Below are 16,288 nucleotides of genomic sequence, written 5' to 3' on the forward strand. Positions count from 1 at the left end.
TTTAAGTGAAGTACAGTAATTACATGGGTTAGTATTCTTTCCAATTCTATGCTTATACTTCAAATGATAGTACCGGGGATTGTGGCCATTTGCAGAGAGAAGTAGAAAAGAGAGTAGAAGATAAGTGGCTCTAACAGCAGTTAGAAATTGTTCTTAACTTCTAAGTAAAAGTACGGCCATTATTCAAGAAAATTTTCTGTTAAGTATCATCTAAGTCCCATTGGACCTGGAATAACTTGGTCAAATGAATAGATTGCTGTCTCTTGGAGAGGGTTCCACGCTTTCTAAGGCATCAGTGCTAAAATCATCATCATAAAGCATTTGCTGGGCTTTCCTTGTGCAGTATTTTTACAGGGAGGTAGAGGGAAAGAGGGAGAGAAAGATGTTATAAGGAATCAGCTCATGCAGTTATAGAGACTGACAAGATTCAAGATCTACAGCAGGCAAACTGGAGACCCAAATGATCTAGTCCAGATACCATCAGTCTCAAGATCCAGGAGGAGCTGACGCTTCAGTTCAAGTATGAAGGCAGGAGAAAAAAAAAAAAAAAGTCCCACCTTAACAGTCAGGCAGGAGGAATTCCTTCTTACCTGGGGGGCCTTTTTGTACTATTTCGGCTTTCAGCTGATTGGATGTGGCTCACCCACATAGGGCAGTCAGCCAATTTAAATATTACTCTCATTCAAAACACCCCCACAGACACATACAGAGTAATGTTTGACTAAATATCTGGGGCCCATGAAGCCTAGTCAGGGTGTTACATAAAATCAGCCATCACGGGGACTTCCCTGGTGGCGCAGTGGTTAAGACTCTGCACTCCCAATGCAGGGGGCCTGGGTTCAATCCCTGGTCAGGGAACTAGATCCCACATGCATGCCGCAGCTAAGAGTTCACATGCCACAACTAAGGAGCTGGCAAGCCGTAACTAAGGAGCCCATGAGCCACAACTAAGGAGCCCGCTGGCTGCAACTAAGGAGCCTGCCTGCTGCAACTAAGACCTGGTGCAACCAAATAAATAAATAAAAATAAATATTAAAAAAAAAAAAGCCATCACAGTATCCTCAGTTGATTAGCCCACTTTTTTTGGATACTGAAATTTGCCTCTAATGTTTTTCAGCTTCAGGAGAAGTAAATGAGTGAATAAACTCTGTCTAAGCCTATCAACTTTTTTCCCTCCATATTGGGCTTGGCAGTGAAGACCCAACTTTCGTTCTAAAGTCTGGTTCCCTTGGAATGTTGACAGTTTTACAATATTAAGTTCAGTTAACTTTATATTTTAGTTTCTATTCATTAATTCATTTTTAGTTGGTGCCATACATGATGTTTATACCCTTGGCAATTTGCTAGAAAGTAGATCATCAGTAACAGCCAAGAAGAACAAATGAATTAATTTGGGAACTTTGTTATATGATTCTAATTAATGAAAGTAAGAGACCAACAAGTAAAACTGATGGATATAGAGTTTATGTTTATCTGTACAAATATGAAGATGTGTTTTTATGTTCTGATTTAAGTTCTGATTTTGGAATTCTTTTTCTATATAGTTTTATTTTGTTTGAGTCCTCTTGCTGTATGAAAATATGCAATTCGGGGTCAGCCTGTTAAGGATTCAAATACAGAATTTTAATACTCCCTTTTTTTTTTTTTTTTTTTGGCCGCACCGTGCGGCTTGCAGGATCTTAGTTCCCCAACCAGAGATTGAACCCGGGCCCACGACAGTGAAAGTGCTGAGTCCTAACCCTTTAATACTACGTTTAAATGAATTTACCTTTTCATTCATTCTTGTTTTGTTTATAGAAGCAATACATGCTCATTTTCAAAAACCCAAATATATGTCACAGAAAATAAACAGGAATAACCAGTGTCAGTTATTTGGCATATAGTCTACAGATTTCTTTTGCACGCATATATATACACATATATACAAATAATATACATATATACAAATAATAATTTTATTCGCGTTACTTTTAGCAGTGGCACATAAATAACACCACAGGATTAGAAGAGTTTTGACTAGTAGTCATTTATGGGAGGGAAGAAAATGAGGATATTAATTGCCTATTTAGCAGTTTTGGAGGACAGTTTCATTCTAGGGTTGTTAGAATTTACTCCATAATTTTGGCAAGAACAAAAAGCTGATGAGTTCTGCTAGGATACTTCCCCTCCCACACAGTGTTTAATGGTGCCTACGAATAACAAAAGATAAGGAAGTCACATTGTGAGAGGTCTGTCAGCTTGTGAATCCAACATAAATGGGGACTCTGACAAAGCATAAAAGAACTGACAATATTTAAAACAAAAAGTCATAAAAATTATAATCATCTTCATCAGTTCATTTAGTCCCATGGAATTAATTCATGGTTTTGATCTTTTGTTAACAGTTTTATGAAGTCATCCATTTCTAAGTTAGAATTCTATAAATTCTTACCCTGGCATGGTTAGAGATCTGATGACAGTGCAGTTGACAAGGAAATTGGGTTATTTCTGTGACATACAATATTTTAAGATAACTAGAATTATGACTGATAACATTATTTCAGGACATACCAGATTTCTAGGAATTTCACATAGTTTCTGAAATATTTATAACATATATCTATACAGACATACAATAAAGAAGGTTTAGTATTACTTATTTGGAAATGCTTCCCATGTAATTTAATATATGAAATAAGCCTAGTTAGCTTAACATATCCCTTTTTATAAGGAGAGAACCAATCTTTGAGATATTTCAGGGGCCTTGAAATAATATTTCAGAGTTACTTCTAAGTCAAAAAAGGCTTTATTTAAAATTTTATTTTTGAAATTTGTCAAAAATATCAAAAGTTTTAAAAATACTTCGTCAAATAGGATCATAGGTCACTGTGGAACAATGCTCAGTTATCCATTTAATCAAAGTGACAAAGATTTCACAGGCAATTTTTTTTTTTTTTTTTTTTTTTTTTTTTTTTTTGCTGTATGCTGGCCTGTCACTGTTGTGGCCTCTCACTGTTGTGGCCTCTCCTGCTGCGGAGCACAGGCTCCGGACGCGCAGGCTTAGCAGCCATGGCTCACGGGCCCAGCCACTCCACGGCATGTGGGATCTTCCCGGACTGGGGCACGAACTCGTGTCCCCTCCGTCGGCAGGCGGACTCTCAACCACTGCGTCACCAGGGAAGCCCTCTCAGGCAATTATTGAAGGTTATATATTTAGTACTGTGCAAAACTTAGCTCTTTTAATATTGAGAGGACTAGGTTTACTTAAATAATCAAAGATCTGATAAAGACAACATAGAACGTAAGTGATTATTTTGACAAAACATAAGATCTGTCTTTTATAATCTTACTATCAAGAGCAGACGAATAGGGGAAAAAACGCTCGTCCTTTTAACCTAAGGAGGAACCAAATTTTAATTTTGCACCAGCTTACTCTTCGTTGCGGTGCGCAGGCTTCTCATTACAGTGGCTTCTCTTGTTACGGAGCATGGGCTCTAGGCACACGCGCTCAGTAGTTGTGGCTCATGGGCTGTAGAGTGCAGTCTCAGTAGTTGTGGCGCACGGGTTTAGTTGCTCCGCGGCATGTGGGATCTTCCCGGACCAGGGCTCGAACCCGTGTCCCCTGCATCGGCAGGCGGACTCTCAACCACTGCGCCACCAGGGAAACCTGGCATGTGGGATCTTAGTTCCCCAACCAGGGATCAAACCCGCATCCCCTGCATTAGAAAGCGGATTCTTAACCACTGGACCACCAGGGAAATCCCTGGAAGCAGTAGTCTTGATATACTTAATTTTAGACCTTTAGACTCCAAAAATACTTGTTTCCCAAAATTGTTTTGTTTCTCTAAAGTTTTTAGCCTTTTCCATTTGTTTCCCCTCAAACCTGCTTTTTCTTTTGTGTTCCCTATTTCAGATAATGGCATCTTTTATTCATGAAGTTGTCCGAAGAAGAGATCATTATTATATTTTCTCTCCTTTTTTATTCCATATATTTAATCACCAGAGCCTGTGGATTATGCCTGCTTAATGTCTTGAACCTCTCTACTTCACTGTAATCCCCACTGTTATTTATTTTACTTAGACTCCTGTCTACTTTCACCTGGATTTAATAACCAGTTAGAGGGATCAGTCAAGCGAAAAATGGTTTAGAAGGATTCAGATAAATGAACAATGCTGAAAATTAGGAATAGGAGCTATCCATGCAGAGTACCAGTAAAAAACCTTTCTTGAGTACTCTAGTTCACATTGGTTTCTCCCACCTTTCAAGATTCATTCTTTCATTAAATGTTTATTTAGCATTTTCTATGTGCTTTAAGCATTGGTAACAGTTTAGTCTACCTTCAAAATATATCCTCCCTCCACTTTTTATACCTATTGCTGTCACCCTAGTCCAAACCACAGTCATCTCTCCAGTGCTCTCTCTGCTTCTGTCTTTGACTCTCTTCTAAATGTATCACTCAGGGTGATCCTGTTGAGGCATAGGAGGTCATGCCAGTCTTGTTTAAGAACTCTCTCAGAGGGCTTCTGCTTCTTAAAGTCAGAGTCTTAACATGAAGACCTATGAGGCCCTTCTGATTTGGCCCTCTGGACTTCCCTGGTGGCGCAGTGGTTAAGAATCCGCCTACCAATGCAGGGGACACGGGTTCGAGCCCTGGTCCAGAAAGATCACACAGGCCGCGGAGCCACAGTTGTGGCCTGTGTGCCACAACTACTAAGCCTGTGCCCTGGAGCCCGTGAGCCACAAGTACTGAGCCCACATGCCACAGCTACTGAAGCCCATGTGCCTAGAGCACATGCTCTGCAGTAAGAGAAGCCACCAGAATGAGAAGCCAGCGCACCACAAGGACGAGTAGCCCCCGCTCGCCACAACTAGAGGAAGACCGTGCAGCTACGAAGACCCAGCGCAGCCAAAAATAAATAAGTAAAATAAATAAATTTACGATTTGGCCCTTTGTTGACCTCCTTTGGTCCCACTCTTCCCTGCGTGGCTCGCTCAGCTCCAACCAGACTGGCTTACCTGGTCCTTGGAAATGCAGGTGTGCTTTGCTTTTGGGTCTTGACGCTTTATGGAGGCAGCGCTTGAGCAGAATGAGTGCTTGAGTGAGGCGTTCATCTTTTTTGTTGTCTGTCCCCCATACTGGAATGTAAGCTCGTAGCAGGCAGGGGTTTTTGTGTCTTTTATTCGATACAGTCTACCCAGGGCCTAGAGCAGGGTCTGGCACATAATAGATGGGTGCTCAGGATAGATTTGTCTAGCGTGTGCTTACCCAGCACGTAATGTATTCTCCCCTTTCTGTGTAGTCTTCCTGGTGAGACTTTTGCCTTTGGTGTAATGGCTATCATACCACTTTTGTATCTCCTGTATCTCTAGCAAATGTATACTGAAATAAACGAAATCTTTATTATTTAATTATTTTTATGTACAAGATTTCTGTTTTTTAAAAAATAGTTTTATATCGTAAAGTTAGGCTGCCCTGAGGCTTAAAAAATGTTAGTAGCCCCTAAATTCAGCTTCTTTAATGTTTAAGTTTCTCTGAGAAATCCTGAAGCATATACACAACTGCTGTACATGCAGGGTTTTTTAAAAACTCTTACTTGATAGACTTACCAATATAAATTGGTCATCTTTCTCAAATATGAGCACTTTTGTTTTAATTGACAATATTGAATGTGATGAAAGAGTTCATCATTTATATGGAGTAAGTAATAAGATGCGGAACAAATTTACATGTTCTGTTGAGTTTTATAGATGTGCATATTTATTTTTATAAAAATGGTAGCCGTTATAATAGGGATTCAAAATTCAGTTGGTTTCCACTGGGCTCCGCAAAATTTCAGAGATTACAGAATAATTCTTATTACTGTTGGTGTCAAATCTAAGTGTTCACTTGCCAACCCACTTCCCCTTTCTTGGAAGAAGTAAAAGTTATTTTTGGAACTCTGATTTCCTGACTAATTGGAGTCAGGAATCCCAGCAATTCCCCCTATTAAAGGATATGCAAATGTCCCATAGCTCTCCTAAAAGGCATTCTTACAGTAGGCAGTCTGAACCAGATGTGTTAGTAATACTTGGTGCCACCTTTTATCAGCCTATCTCCCTCTCTCTCTCTCCCTCTCTCTCTCTCTCTCTCTCTCTCTCTCTCTCTCTCTCTCTCTCTCTCTCTCTCTCGACAAAGTATGTATAAGAAAAACTGATACTAAAACATCCTAGGAAAAAATAACTTTATGGGAATGAAAGTAGATGCACAGATGAAAAATAAATATTTTTTGCCCAGTATTGTCTGATTTGTGCGTTCATTCATATGATTTTTTAAAAATTTTAGTTATGTATTTATTTTTGGCTGCATTGAGTCTTCGTTGCTGCACGTGGGCTTTCTCTAGTTGCCGTGAGCGGGGGCTACTCTTTGTTGTGGTGCGCGGGCTTCTCACTGTGGTGGCTTCTCTTGTGGAGCACTGGCTCTAGGCACCTGGGCTTCAGTAGTTGTGGCACACAGGCTCAGTAATTGTGGCTCACAGACTCTATGGAGTGCAGGCTCAGTAGTTGTGGTGCACAGACTTAGGTGCTCCATGGCATGTGGGATCTCCCCGGACCAGGGATCGAACCCGTGTCTCCTGTATTGGCGGGCAGATTCTTAACCACTGCGCCACCAGGGAAGTCCCCATAGGATTTTTTTTTTAAAAGGAAAGAAAGGAAGGGCCAATCCCTTTATGCTTTCATTTCCTGCCTCAGGGCAAGGGCTTTAACTCCAAAGTGCTGTTTTTATAACACTTCCCCTGTCTTACAAATTCCTGGAACACCCAGCACTAAAAAGTTTGGGTTTTTTTTAGATTTGTCTTAAACAACAAAGGCTAAGAGGAAAATGCTTGAGCCCACCCCTGTAATGTCTAGATGGTTCTGTTTTGGTTTTGTTTTTTAAGTAAAACGGTGATTATTAAATGGTAGTTAGATATACTTAAGATTATAAAATGAGAGATCAGACATTTAACCTCATTCCAGTTTTCTTTCCAGTTTATTTCCCAAATAATTAAAATTTATTTTTTTTGAAGTATTTACATGGATACAGTGAAGTGCAGAAATCTTAAACATACAGTTTAGTGAATAATGCACACTTGTCTAATCACCACCCAGATCATGTTGTAGAACATTTTCAGTATCCCAGGTTATCTTGTACCTCTTCCCAATTCATTCCTCCTTGCCAAAGATAACCATTATTTTGACTTCTATCACTATATATTAGTTTTGCCTGTTCTTGAACTTCATGTAAATGGAATCTTACCTACAATACAGTACACACAATCACTCTTGAATTTAGTGTATTTTATCCATCATATGTCTTTGAGATTCATTCACATATTTTGGTGAAACAATAATTCATTTTCATTGCTGTCCAGTATCCCATTGTTTGCATATATCACAGTTTTTTCATTCTGCTGACGGAAATTGGGTTATTTCCTGATTTGGGCTGTTATTAAGAGTGACATTCTTACCCGTGCCATTTGGTACATAACTCTGTTGGGTATATGTACTTAGGAATGAAATTGCTGGGTCATAGAGTAGGCATATCTTTAGGTTCAGCATATATTGCCATTTTTAACAAAGTACCAGTTTACAGTCTCTCACTGGCAATGTATTGTTCCATATTTTTTGCCAACACTTGTAACCTTTCAACTACTTTAAAAACATTCCATTCCCATTAGGGGAAATTAGAAATGGAAGTAGAAAAAAAGAGAAACATTATTTATTCTTACTCCAAATTAGGAACATATCATTTTATATTTAATGTGTTTATTCATTTCCTCCTTTTGCCCTATCTTCCCAGCTCAATTTAGTATTTTGAGAATATTTACGTAATTCCACCCAAGGAAAAAAATATACAGAAATGAACAGGACGAAGACCTAAATAAATGGCAGGATATCTGTGCTCATGGGTTGGAAGACTTACTATGGTTAAGGTAGTGATACTCCTCAAATATGTAGATTCAACAACATACCTATCAAAATCCCAGCTGCCTGTTTTTAGAAATAGGCAAGCTAATCCTAAAAATCATGTGGAAAAACAAGAGACCCAGAATAGCCAAATCGTCTCGGAAAAAAAACAAAATTGAAGGACTCACATGTCCCAAAGCTGTAGTGACAAGACATTGTCATCCTGGCATAAGTATAGATATATAAACCGTGAAATAGAACTGAGAATCCAGAGGTAAACTTTTCTATTTATGGTTAGTTGGTATTCAGGACAATTCATTGGGGAAAGAATAGTCTTTTAAAAAAATGATTCTCGGACAACTGGATATCCACGTGCAAAGGAATGATGTTGGATCCGTACCTCACACCATATATAAAAATAACTCGAAATGGATCACAGGCCTAAATGTAAGAGCTAAATTTATAAAACTCTTATTTTTTTTTTTTTTTTGGCCATGCTGCGCGGCATGTGGGATCTTAGTTCCCCGACCAGGGATCAAACCCGTGCCCCCTGAACTGGAAGCGCAGAGTCTTAACCACTGGACTGTCCCTAAATTTATAAAACTCTTAGAAGAAAACATAGATGTAAAATTTTCATGATTGTGGATTAGACAGTGGGGTTTCTTAGTTATGACACCCAAGAGAACAAGCAACCAAAGAAAAAAATAGATAAATTGGACTGAATCAAAATTAAAAGCTTTTGTTCTTTAAGGGACACTCTAGCAAGATAGTGAAAAGACAGCCCTCAGAGTGGGAGGAAATTTTGCAAACCATATATCTAAAAAGGGTCTAGTGTCCAGAATATATAAAGAACTTTTACAACTCAAATTAAACAACTCAATTTAAAAATGGACGGGACTTCCCTGGTGGCGCAGTGGTTAAGAATCCGCCTGCCAATGCAGAGAACACGGGTTCGAGCCCTGGGCCAGGAAGATCCCACATGCCACAGAGCAGCTAAACCCGTGTGCACAACTACTGAGCCTGTGCTCTGGAGCCCGTGAGCCACATCTGCTGAAGCCAGCACTCCTAGAGCCCGTGCACCGCAACAAGAGAAGCCACTGCAATGAGAAGCCCACACACCACAACAAAGAGTAACCCCCACTCGCTGCAACTAGAGAAAGCCCACGTGCAGCAACGAAGACCCAACACGGCCAAAAATAAATAAACAGATAAATAAAAGCAATCATTAAAAATAAATAAATAAAATAAAAATGGGCAAAGAGGGCTTCCCTGGTGGCGCAGTGGTTGAGAGTCCACCTGCCGATGTAGGGGACACGGGTTCGTGCCCCGGTCCGGGAAGATCCCACATGCCATGGAGAGGCTGGGCCCATGAGCCATGGCCGCTGAGCCTGCACATCCAGAGCCTGCGCTCCGCAACGGGAGAGGCCACAGCGGTGAGAGGCCCGCGCACTGCAAAAAAAAAAAAAAAAAAAAAAAAAAAAAAAACGGCAAAGAATTCGAATAGACATTTCTCCAAAGAATATACACAAATGGCCAAAAAGCACAGAAGAGAAGATGGTCAACCTATTAGTCATTAAGAAAATGCAAATGAAAACCACAAAATCCCACTTTACACCCACTAGGATGGCTAAAATAAAAAAGATAAACAATAACATTGTTGGTGAGGATCTAATAAAATGGAATACTCCCATATTACTGACAGGAATGTAAAATAACCCAGCCATTTTGGAAAACAGTTTCCAGTTCCTCAAAAAGTTAAATATATAGTCACCATATGACCCAGAAATTCTATTGTTAGGTATATACCCAACAGAATTGAAAACATATGTCCACATGACAACTTGCACAGGAATGTTTATAGCAGCATTATCCATGATAGCCAAAAATCAAAAACAACCCAAATGTGCATCAGCTCATGAATAAATAAACAAAATGTGGTATATTTGTACAAGAATATTATTCGGCCATAAAAAGGAATGAAGTACTCATACATGCTACAACATGAATGAAACTTGAAAACGTTATGTTAAGTGAAAGAGGCCAGTACAAAAGGTCACATATTATATGATTCCATTTATATGAAATGTCCAGAATAGATAAAAACTACCGAATTGTACATTTTAGAAGGATGAATTTTAAAGGATGTGAATTATATCTCAATTAATAATAATAATTGAGGTGAAAAACTCCAAAGAGTAGAGGAACTGGGGAGTAAATTTTATTATATATAAGCTATATATGTAGTTTATAAATACAAGTAATTATATATATCTTATATATAAATATATAAATTACACATGCAATTATATATTATATGTAAGCTATAATAATTTGTAACAGTCCAGTTAATGAAATAGAAGTAAAATTCCAGAAAGGAATCCAAACATATATAAAGAAAGGGCCTACTGAATAAAGGCCCTACTTAACCATAAGTATATGGTACTTTTAATATACTGTTAATCAGTTAGCTTGTATTTTTATATTAGGTTTTCCTAGGTGTGGTTTTGTACTCTAAATATATCAAATTGCCCCACGTTTATATCCTCCTCTAGAATAAATGTGGTAATTGAATCTAAGGGACGTAAAAACATGCCCCAAATCATATAGCTAATGCATCTCCAACTCAGGTTTAAGGATACAAAAGAAAAGAAATCCATGGTTCCTATAAAGAAATAACAGGGCCAATAGGAGTTCTCAACCAACCAGCAACAGTGCTGCCTTCCTAAGGCACATTTGGAAGAGTCTAGGGGCATTTTTGATTGTCACAGACTGGGCTATGGAGAGATGTTATTGGCATTTATTGCCGAGAGGCCAGTGATTCTAAATGTTCTACAGGGCACTGGACAGCCTTAACAACAAAGAATTGTTATGCCCCAAATGCCAATAGCAGTCTTATTGAGAAACACTGGCAATGATTGACCAGAATTTTGTAGGATGCCCCCTTTTGGAAGATGGGGGAATGACAGAAATCTTACAGTGGAAATTGGGAAGAAGAATGCAGGATGAAAGGAAGTCTCTGGGCACCACATCTTTTCCTGAGAGCAGAGCCAGATAATTAATTTTTATTTTATATTGGAGTATAGTTGATTTACAATGTTGTGTTAGTTTCAGGTGTACAGCAGAGTGGTTCAGTTATACATAGTGTTTCAAGTGTACAAGCTTTTAAGTTTATTTAGGTCCCATTTGTTTATTTTTGTTTTTATTTCCATTAGTCTAAGCGGTGGATCTAAAAAGATATTGCTGTGATTTATGTCAAAGAATGTTCTGCCTATGTTTTACTCTAAGAGTTTTATAGTATCTGGTTTTACATTTATTTTAGGTGTTTAATCCATTTTAGTTTATTTTTGTGTATGGTATTAGAGAATCTTCTAATTTCATTCTTTTACATGTAGCTGTCCAGTTTTCCCAGCACCACTAATTGAAGAGCTTATCTTTTCTCCTTTGTTGTAGATTAATTGACCATAGGTGCATGGGTTTATTTCTGGGCTTTCTATCCTGTTTCATTGTTCTGTAAGTCTGTCTTTGTGCCAGTACCATACTGTTTTGATTACTGTAGCTTTATAGTATAGTCTGAAGTCAGAGAGCCTGATTCCTCCAGATCCATTTTCCTTTCTCAAGATTGCTTTGGCTATTCAGGGTCTTTTGTGTCTCCATACAAATTTTAAGATTTTTTTTGTTCTAGATCTGCAAAGAGTGCCCTTGGTAATTTGATAGTGATTTCATTGAATCCGTAGATTGCCTTGGGTAGTATAGTCATTTTGACAATATTGATTTTTCCAATCCAAGAACATGGTGTATCTTTCCATCTGTCTGTGTCATCTTCAGTTTCTTTCATCAGTGTCTTACAGTTTTTGGAGTACAGGTCTTCTGCCTCCTTAGGTAGGTTTATTCCTAGGCGTTTTATTCCTAATATTTCCTTTTAGTCAGTTCTACTTAATATAGAAGCCAAAGTGGATCAATGAATAGTGGTTAAGACAACAGTCTGAAACCAGAAGAATCAGAGAGTTCAAATCCTGGTTCTTCCACTTGGAATTACATAACCTCTTCGGGTGTTAGGTTAGTTTCCTCAGCTGCAAAATAATTCTTAGAGTTGCCTCTGTTTCCAAAAGTGAGAGATGAGAATGTCTACTAATAGTCTGTTCTTCTTCTCAGAAATTACGGATGTGGTGTATGAAAGATGCTGTGGTTTTAAGTGTTGAGCAAGAAAGGAATTTGAATTCTTCTTCTTAGCCCAGGTTTACTTGTCTCTTTTGAAAGTGTCATTGTGATTGCATCTGAGATTTTCTGCCATGCCAACTATTTACAGTTCTTGGAGCTGCTATAACAGCAGTAATTAAGGCACACCTAACTCCTCCTTTGCATAAGCCCAGAGTACTTCCAGCTGAGAAGGAGATGGAGCTGTTGTCCTAATATTGGATTTAGATATAGTACCACTAGTGCAAGAGGATGCCAAGTTCGTTTAAATTAATATAAATCAACACGTTCGTCCATTCACTTATGGAAGACTATAAAGTAGTATCTTATCAGGAAGTAAGGCTGGTTAGTAGTTGACTTGGTAATATTTAGAGATATAATAACTGAAGCTAAATATAATTTTCCCCTGATTAGAAATTGCTTTACCGGCAAAAGGAAAATGAAGCAGCATTTATTGAGCCTGGCACTGTGCTTACTATGTTACATGGTTTCTTTGCTTTAAAGGGAGTCAGTACTAGAAGCTTCCATAATTACTTTGGAAATAGCCTTTGAAAACATAGTTTGCATGTGATTTGAGTTACCTGATACTATAAAGACTTGTATAAGAAGTCTTCAAGATATAAGCTCCAGTTTTAGATATCAATGGAGACGTGTTTAACATAGGCAGAGTAAACACTGAGGATGTCTGAGTTTATTCTATTTTTTTAAAGAAGATGCTTTTCAAGAGAAAAACCACAGGAGTGAAACATGTTCCTTTTCACTCTGCAGTATAGTCCAACCAAAGTAAAATATTAGAAAAAGTAACCTTCCAGGTAGTACAAATAAGTCTTTGGACAGATGAATAAACTGAAAGATTGATAGTTAAGTTCAATTCTTAGACATAAAGTATTAAAGAGATACTATGTGAAATATCCATAATGTAATGTCTTTGATAGTATAAATTAGAAGAAGGCGATGGGTAGTATTTTTCCATATTTTATCCTGCCTTATGTCCCAGAACTCCTAATTAATGCTGAAAGCTAACTGAAACCATTCTTGGGGCTATGTATTCTGTTTTGGGAACCCTAAACTGAGAAAACCCGTATGTGCTTTGATATTATGACGTTTAAGAAGAAGTGGGGAGGGGGGAAGAAGCTCTTCAGTTTCAAATTCTTCTAGCCCATTATGATTAATTGGAAAGTATAAGTCTGAGGAATAGCAGTAACTTTATTTTATTTTTCCCAGGAAGGCAGATTATATCAGCATATCCAGGAAATCTAAGAAGATTAGGAGCTGTGTAATGGAGTATAATGTGAGTTAGGGGATCAACTCTGACTGAACATCAGTCATATTTGTGTCCTTTATTTTGAAAGATTTTGGTTAACACCGGAAATGTTTTTTTTGAAGTTGCAGACTCAAACTCATTTTGCTGATTATAAGTTATATAAAAGCTCATCAGCTAAATTGAAAGTTATATTGCTGTGTAAACAGGTGAGTACTTGCTATATTTTTTGAAGCCTGAGTTCTGAGTAGTTAGCACTAATGCCATTTAAGACAAAATATCTGCTACCTTTTGTATTTCTTGTTTTGTGCATAGATCTTATCTTTTTTTTTTTTTAACTGGCCCTGAGACTTCAGAAAATTTTTATCTCATAGAACACCATCTGTTCTGATTAGTAACTGTCTGGGAGGGCTTACAGAATTTTATTTGAGTAATAACAGAGTAGTTCCTTCAAACCCTAAGATTACAAGCCTGAGAACCCAGAGAAATCTGGATTAAGACTTGGTAAAAATATTTCTTTTGAAAATGTCTGGAATGCAGTTAGTACAACTGCAAATCTGTTTAGCAGTGGTTAATAAATATAACTCTCTTTGTAATTCTGTATTGTAAAAGTGATTTAAAGTTATCAATATATAATGGTTATCAATACGTAGATAATTGTGCTGTTCCTTCTACCTCCATCTTCCACCCTTTTTAGGCTTTCTATTTCCTTAAAAGAAATAATGATGCCATCATTATTTCTTAAAACTAATGATGCCATCACAACCTATTGATCCATCATATTCATTACTTCCCTCCTTAGCATAAAATTTATTACAAGAAGTTGAGGACTAAAAAATGACCAGTTAAAGTTATCTGCTGCATTTTCTGGGACATTAACTACACATATGTGTTTACTTTTCTCTCTTTCATGCCAGGCTGTAGGTTTTAATTGAAGAGATTCTAAAAATGGCTTCGTTCTAACAAATTGTATTAAGGAATTCCAGAAGGACAGCCAACACAGTAAGGTTCATTTGTGAACTTCAAGAGAATCAGTACCGAGGTTTTCTCTAAATTGCTTTTACGCTTTTTATCACCCTTAAAAGTAAAGATTTATGTTTGAAAAGTAGAGAAGAATGCTGATCTCTTACATTACCATCTGTGTTCTCTCTGAGGCAAGGATAAAGACCTTTTAAGAGTTAGTATCTTTTTTTTTAATATATTTATTTATTTTTGGCTGCACTGGGTCTTTGTTGCTGTGCGCGGGCTTTCTCTAGTTGCGGCGAGTGGGGGCTACTCTTCGTTGTGGCGTGCGGGCTTCTCATTGTGGTGGCTTCTCTTGTTGTGGAGCACGGACTCTAGGCGCTCAGGCTTCAGTAGTTGTGGCATGTGGGCTCAGTAGTTGTGGCTCGCGGGCTCTAGAGCACAGGCTCAGTAGTTGTGATGCACGGGCTTCGTTGCTCCGCAGCATGTGGGATCTTCCCGGGCTAGGGCTCGAACTTGTGTCCCCTGCACCTGAAGGCAGATTCTTAACCACTGCGCCACCAGGAAAGCCCAGTATCTTTTTTTTTAACAAGGCTAACCTTTGTTTGTTTTTAAGTTTGTGTTAGACCAAATACTTGCTGCAGCTCTGCAGTAAGAAAACTCTTTAGAACTGAGCTAGCAGATTGGACTTAAGTACCATGCTTCTTGTATTAATATTAACTGGTATTTTATATGATATTTAATTCAAAATGGGTAACAGTGTTGTCTTTAAAATTCAGTGTCACTTCAGGAATAAGGGACAACCACTTTCCCAATACGTATAACTGCAAAAGCTTACTGATTTGTAAGTAACTTAACTTGGCTGCTTTTCCTATTATTATCTTTGAAATTATTCGGTTGAATCAGAAGAAATCGCCTTTTTAAGGTCAAAAATAGTCAAATATTGGCAGTTTCGTGGTTCAGCCTAGTAGTTTTGTTGGATAAACAGACCACTTTATTTCTGGGATTCACTATGACCACTATTTCTAATTGAGTTTGCTTCTTTCTCCAGCACTGGTCTTGATTCTCCCCCTCAGTCTTTATTCCCTACTCACCAGTGATGATTGCAGTTTGCTATTCCAGATGAGTTTATTGGAAGAACTACTTTCCACTTGTCTCATACTTGCCTTGTGTCTTAGGCTCCTTCACCCATTCATCCCTATCCTATTCATTGCTAGTAAGTGCCGTTTAAAAAGTAAAATACAGATATTGTTACCCAATAAAGGGTTAAACACTTTAAAGTTTGAAAAGTACATAATTTCTTGCTGTGGTTTAGAAGAAAAAGCGCTAAACAGGAGTCAGAACCTTGATCTTCCTCCTACTGAATGAAAAGCCTTAGAGAAAGTAGTTTAACATTTATGGGCCTGTTTCTTTGTGTATAAAGTATAAATACAGTTTACCTGTGAACAACAGAGGTTTAAACTGCCCGGGTCCACTTACATGTAGATATTTTTCAACAGTAAATGCTGCAATACTACGTGGTCCCTGGTTGGTTGAATCTGCAGACCTCAGCTATGGAGGGCCGACTCTAAATTATATGTGGATTAAGGGTCAACTGTAGTACATTCTTTTACCATATCCACCTAAAGCAGTTAGAAGCAAATGAAACTGAGCTGTTAGTTGCTAATTATAGTAATTCTTCCCTTATTTGGGCATGACTAAGATGCTTAAATAAATATTTAGGAGAAAATTTTTTTAATTGAAGTATAGTGGATTTACAATATTGTGTTAGTTTCAGGAGTATAGCACAGTGATACATTATTTTTGCAGATTATATTCCATTATAGGTTATTATAAGATAATGGGTATAATTCCCTGTGCTATACAGTAAATTCTTTTGCTTATCTATTTTATGTATAGTAGTTTATATCTGTTAATCCCATACTTTTAATTTGTCCCTCTCCCCTTCCCTCTCTCCTTTGGTA

At 37.9% G+C, this 16,288-nt stretch overlaps 1 protein-coding gene across 5 annotated transcripts in view; it reads left to right on the forward strand.

The window, feature by feature from the left end:
• SPTLC2 (serine palmitoyltransferase long chain base subunit 2) overlaps positions 1-16,288 on the forward strand; it is a 111,291-nt gene that overhangs the window by 73,321 nt on the left and 21,682 nt on the right. For 2 of the 5 annotated variants that reach the window (XM_019920153.3, XM_019920154.3), the window contains one exon: positions 13,325-13,391. The exons of the other annotated variants lie outside the window; for them this stretch is intronic. In XM_019920153.3, coding sequence (XP_019775712.1) covers positions 13,325-13,360 — 36 coding nt within the window. In that variant the 3' untranslated portion in view covers positions 13,361-13,391. Of the gene's footprint in view, positions 1-13,324; positions 13,392-16,288 lie in introns of those variants that run through there. 5 annotated transcript variants of the gene reach the window in all.

The sequence above is a fragment of the Tursiops truncatus genome, chromosome 2, assembly GCF_011762595.2.
Source record: "Tursiops truncatus isolate mTurTru1 chromosome 2, mTurTru1.mat.Y, whole genome shotgun sequence".
NCBI classification, from domain to species: Eukaryota; Metazoa; Chordata; class Mammalia; order Artiodactyla; family Delphinidae; genus Tursiops; species Tursiops truncatus.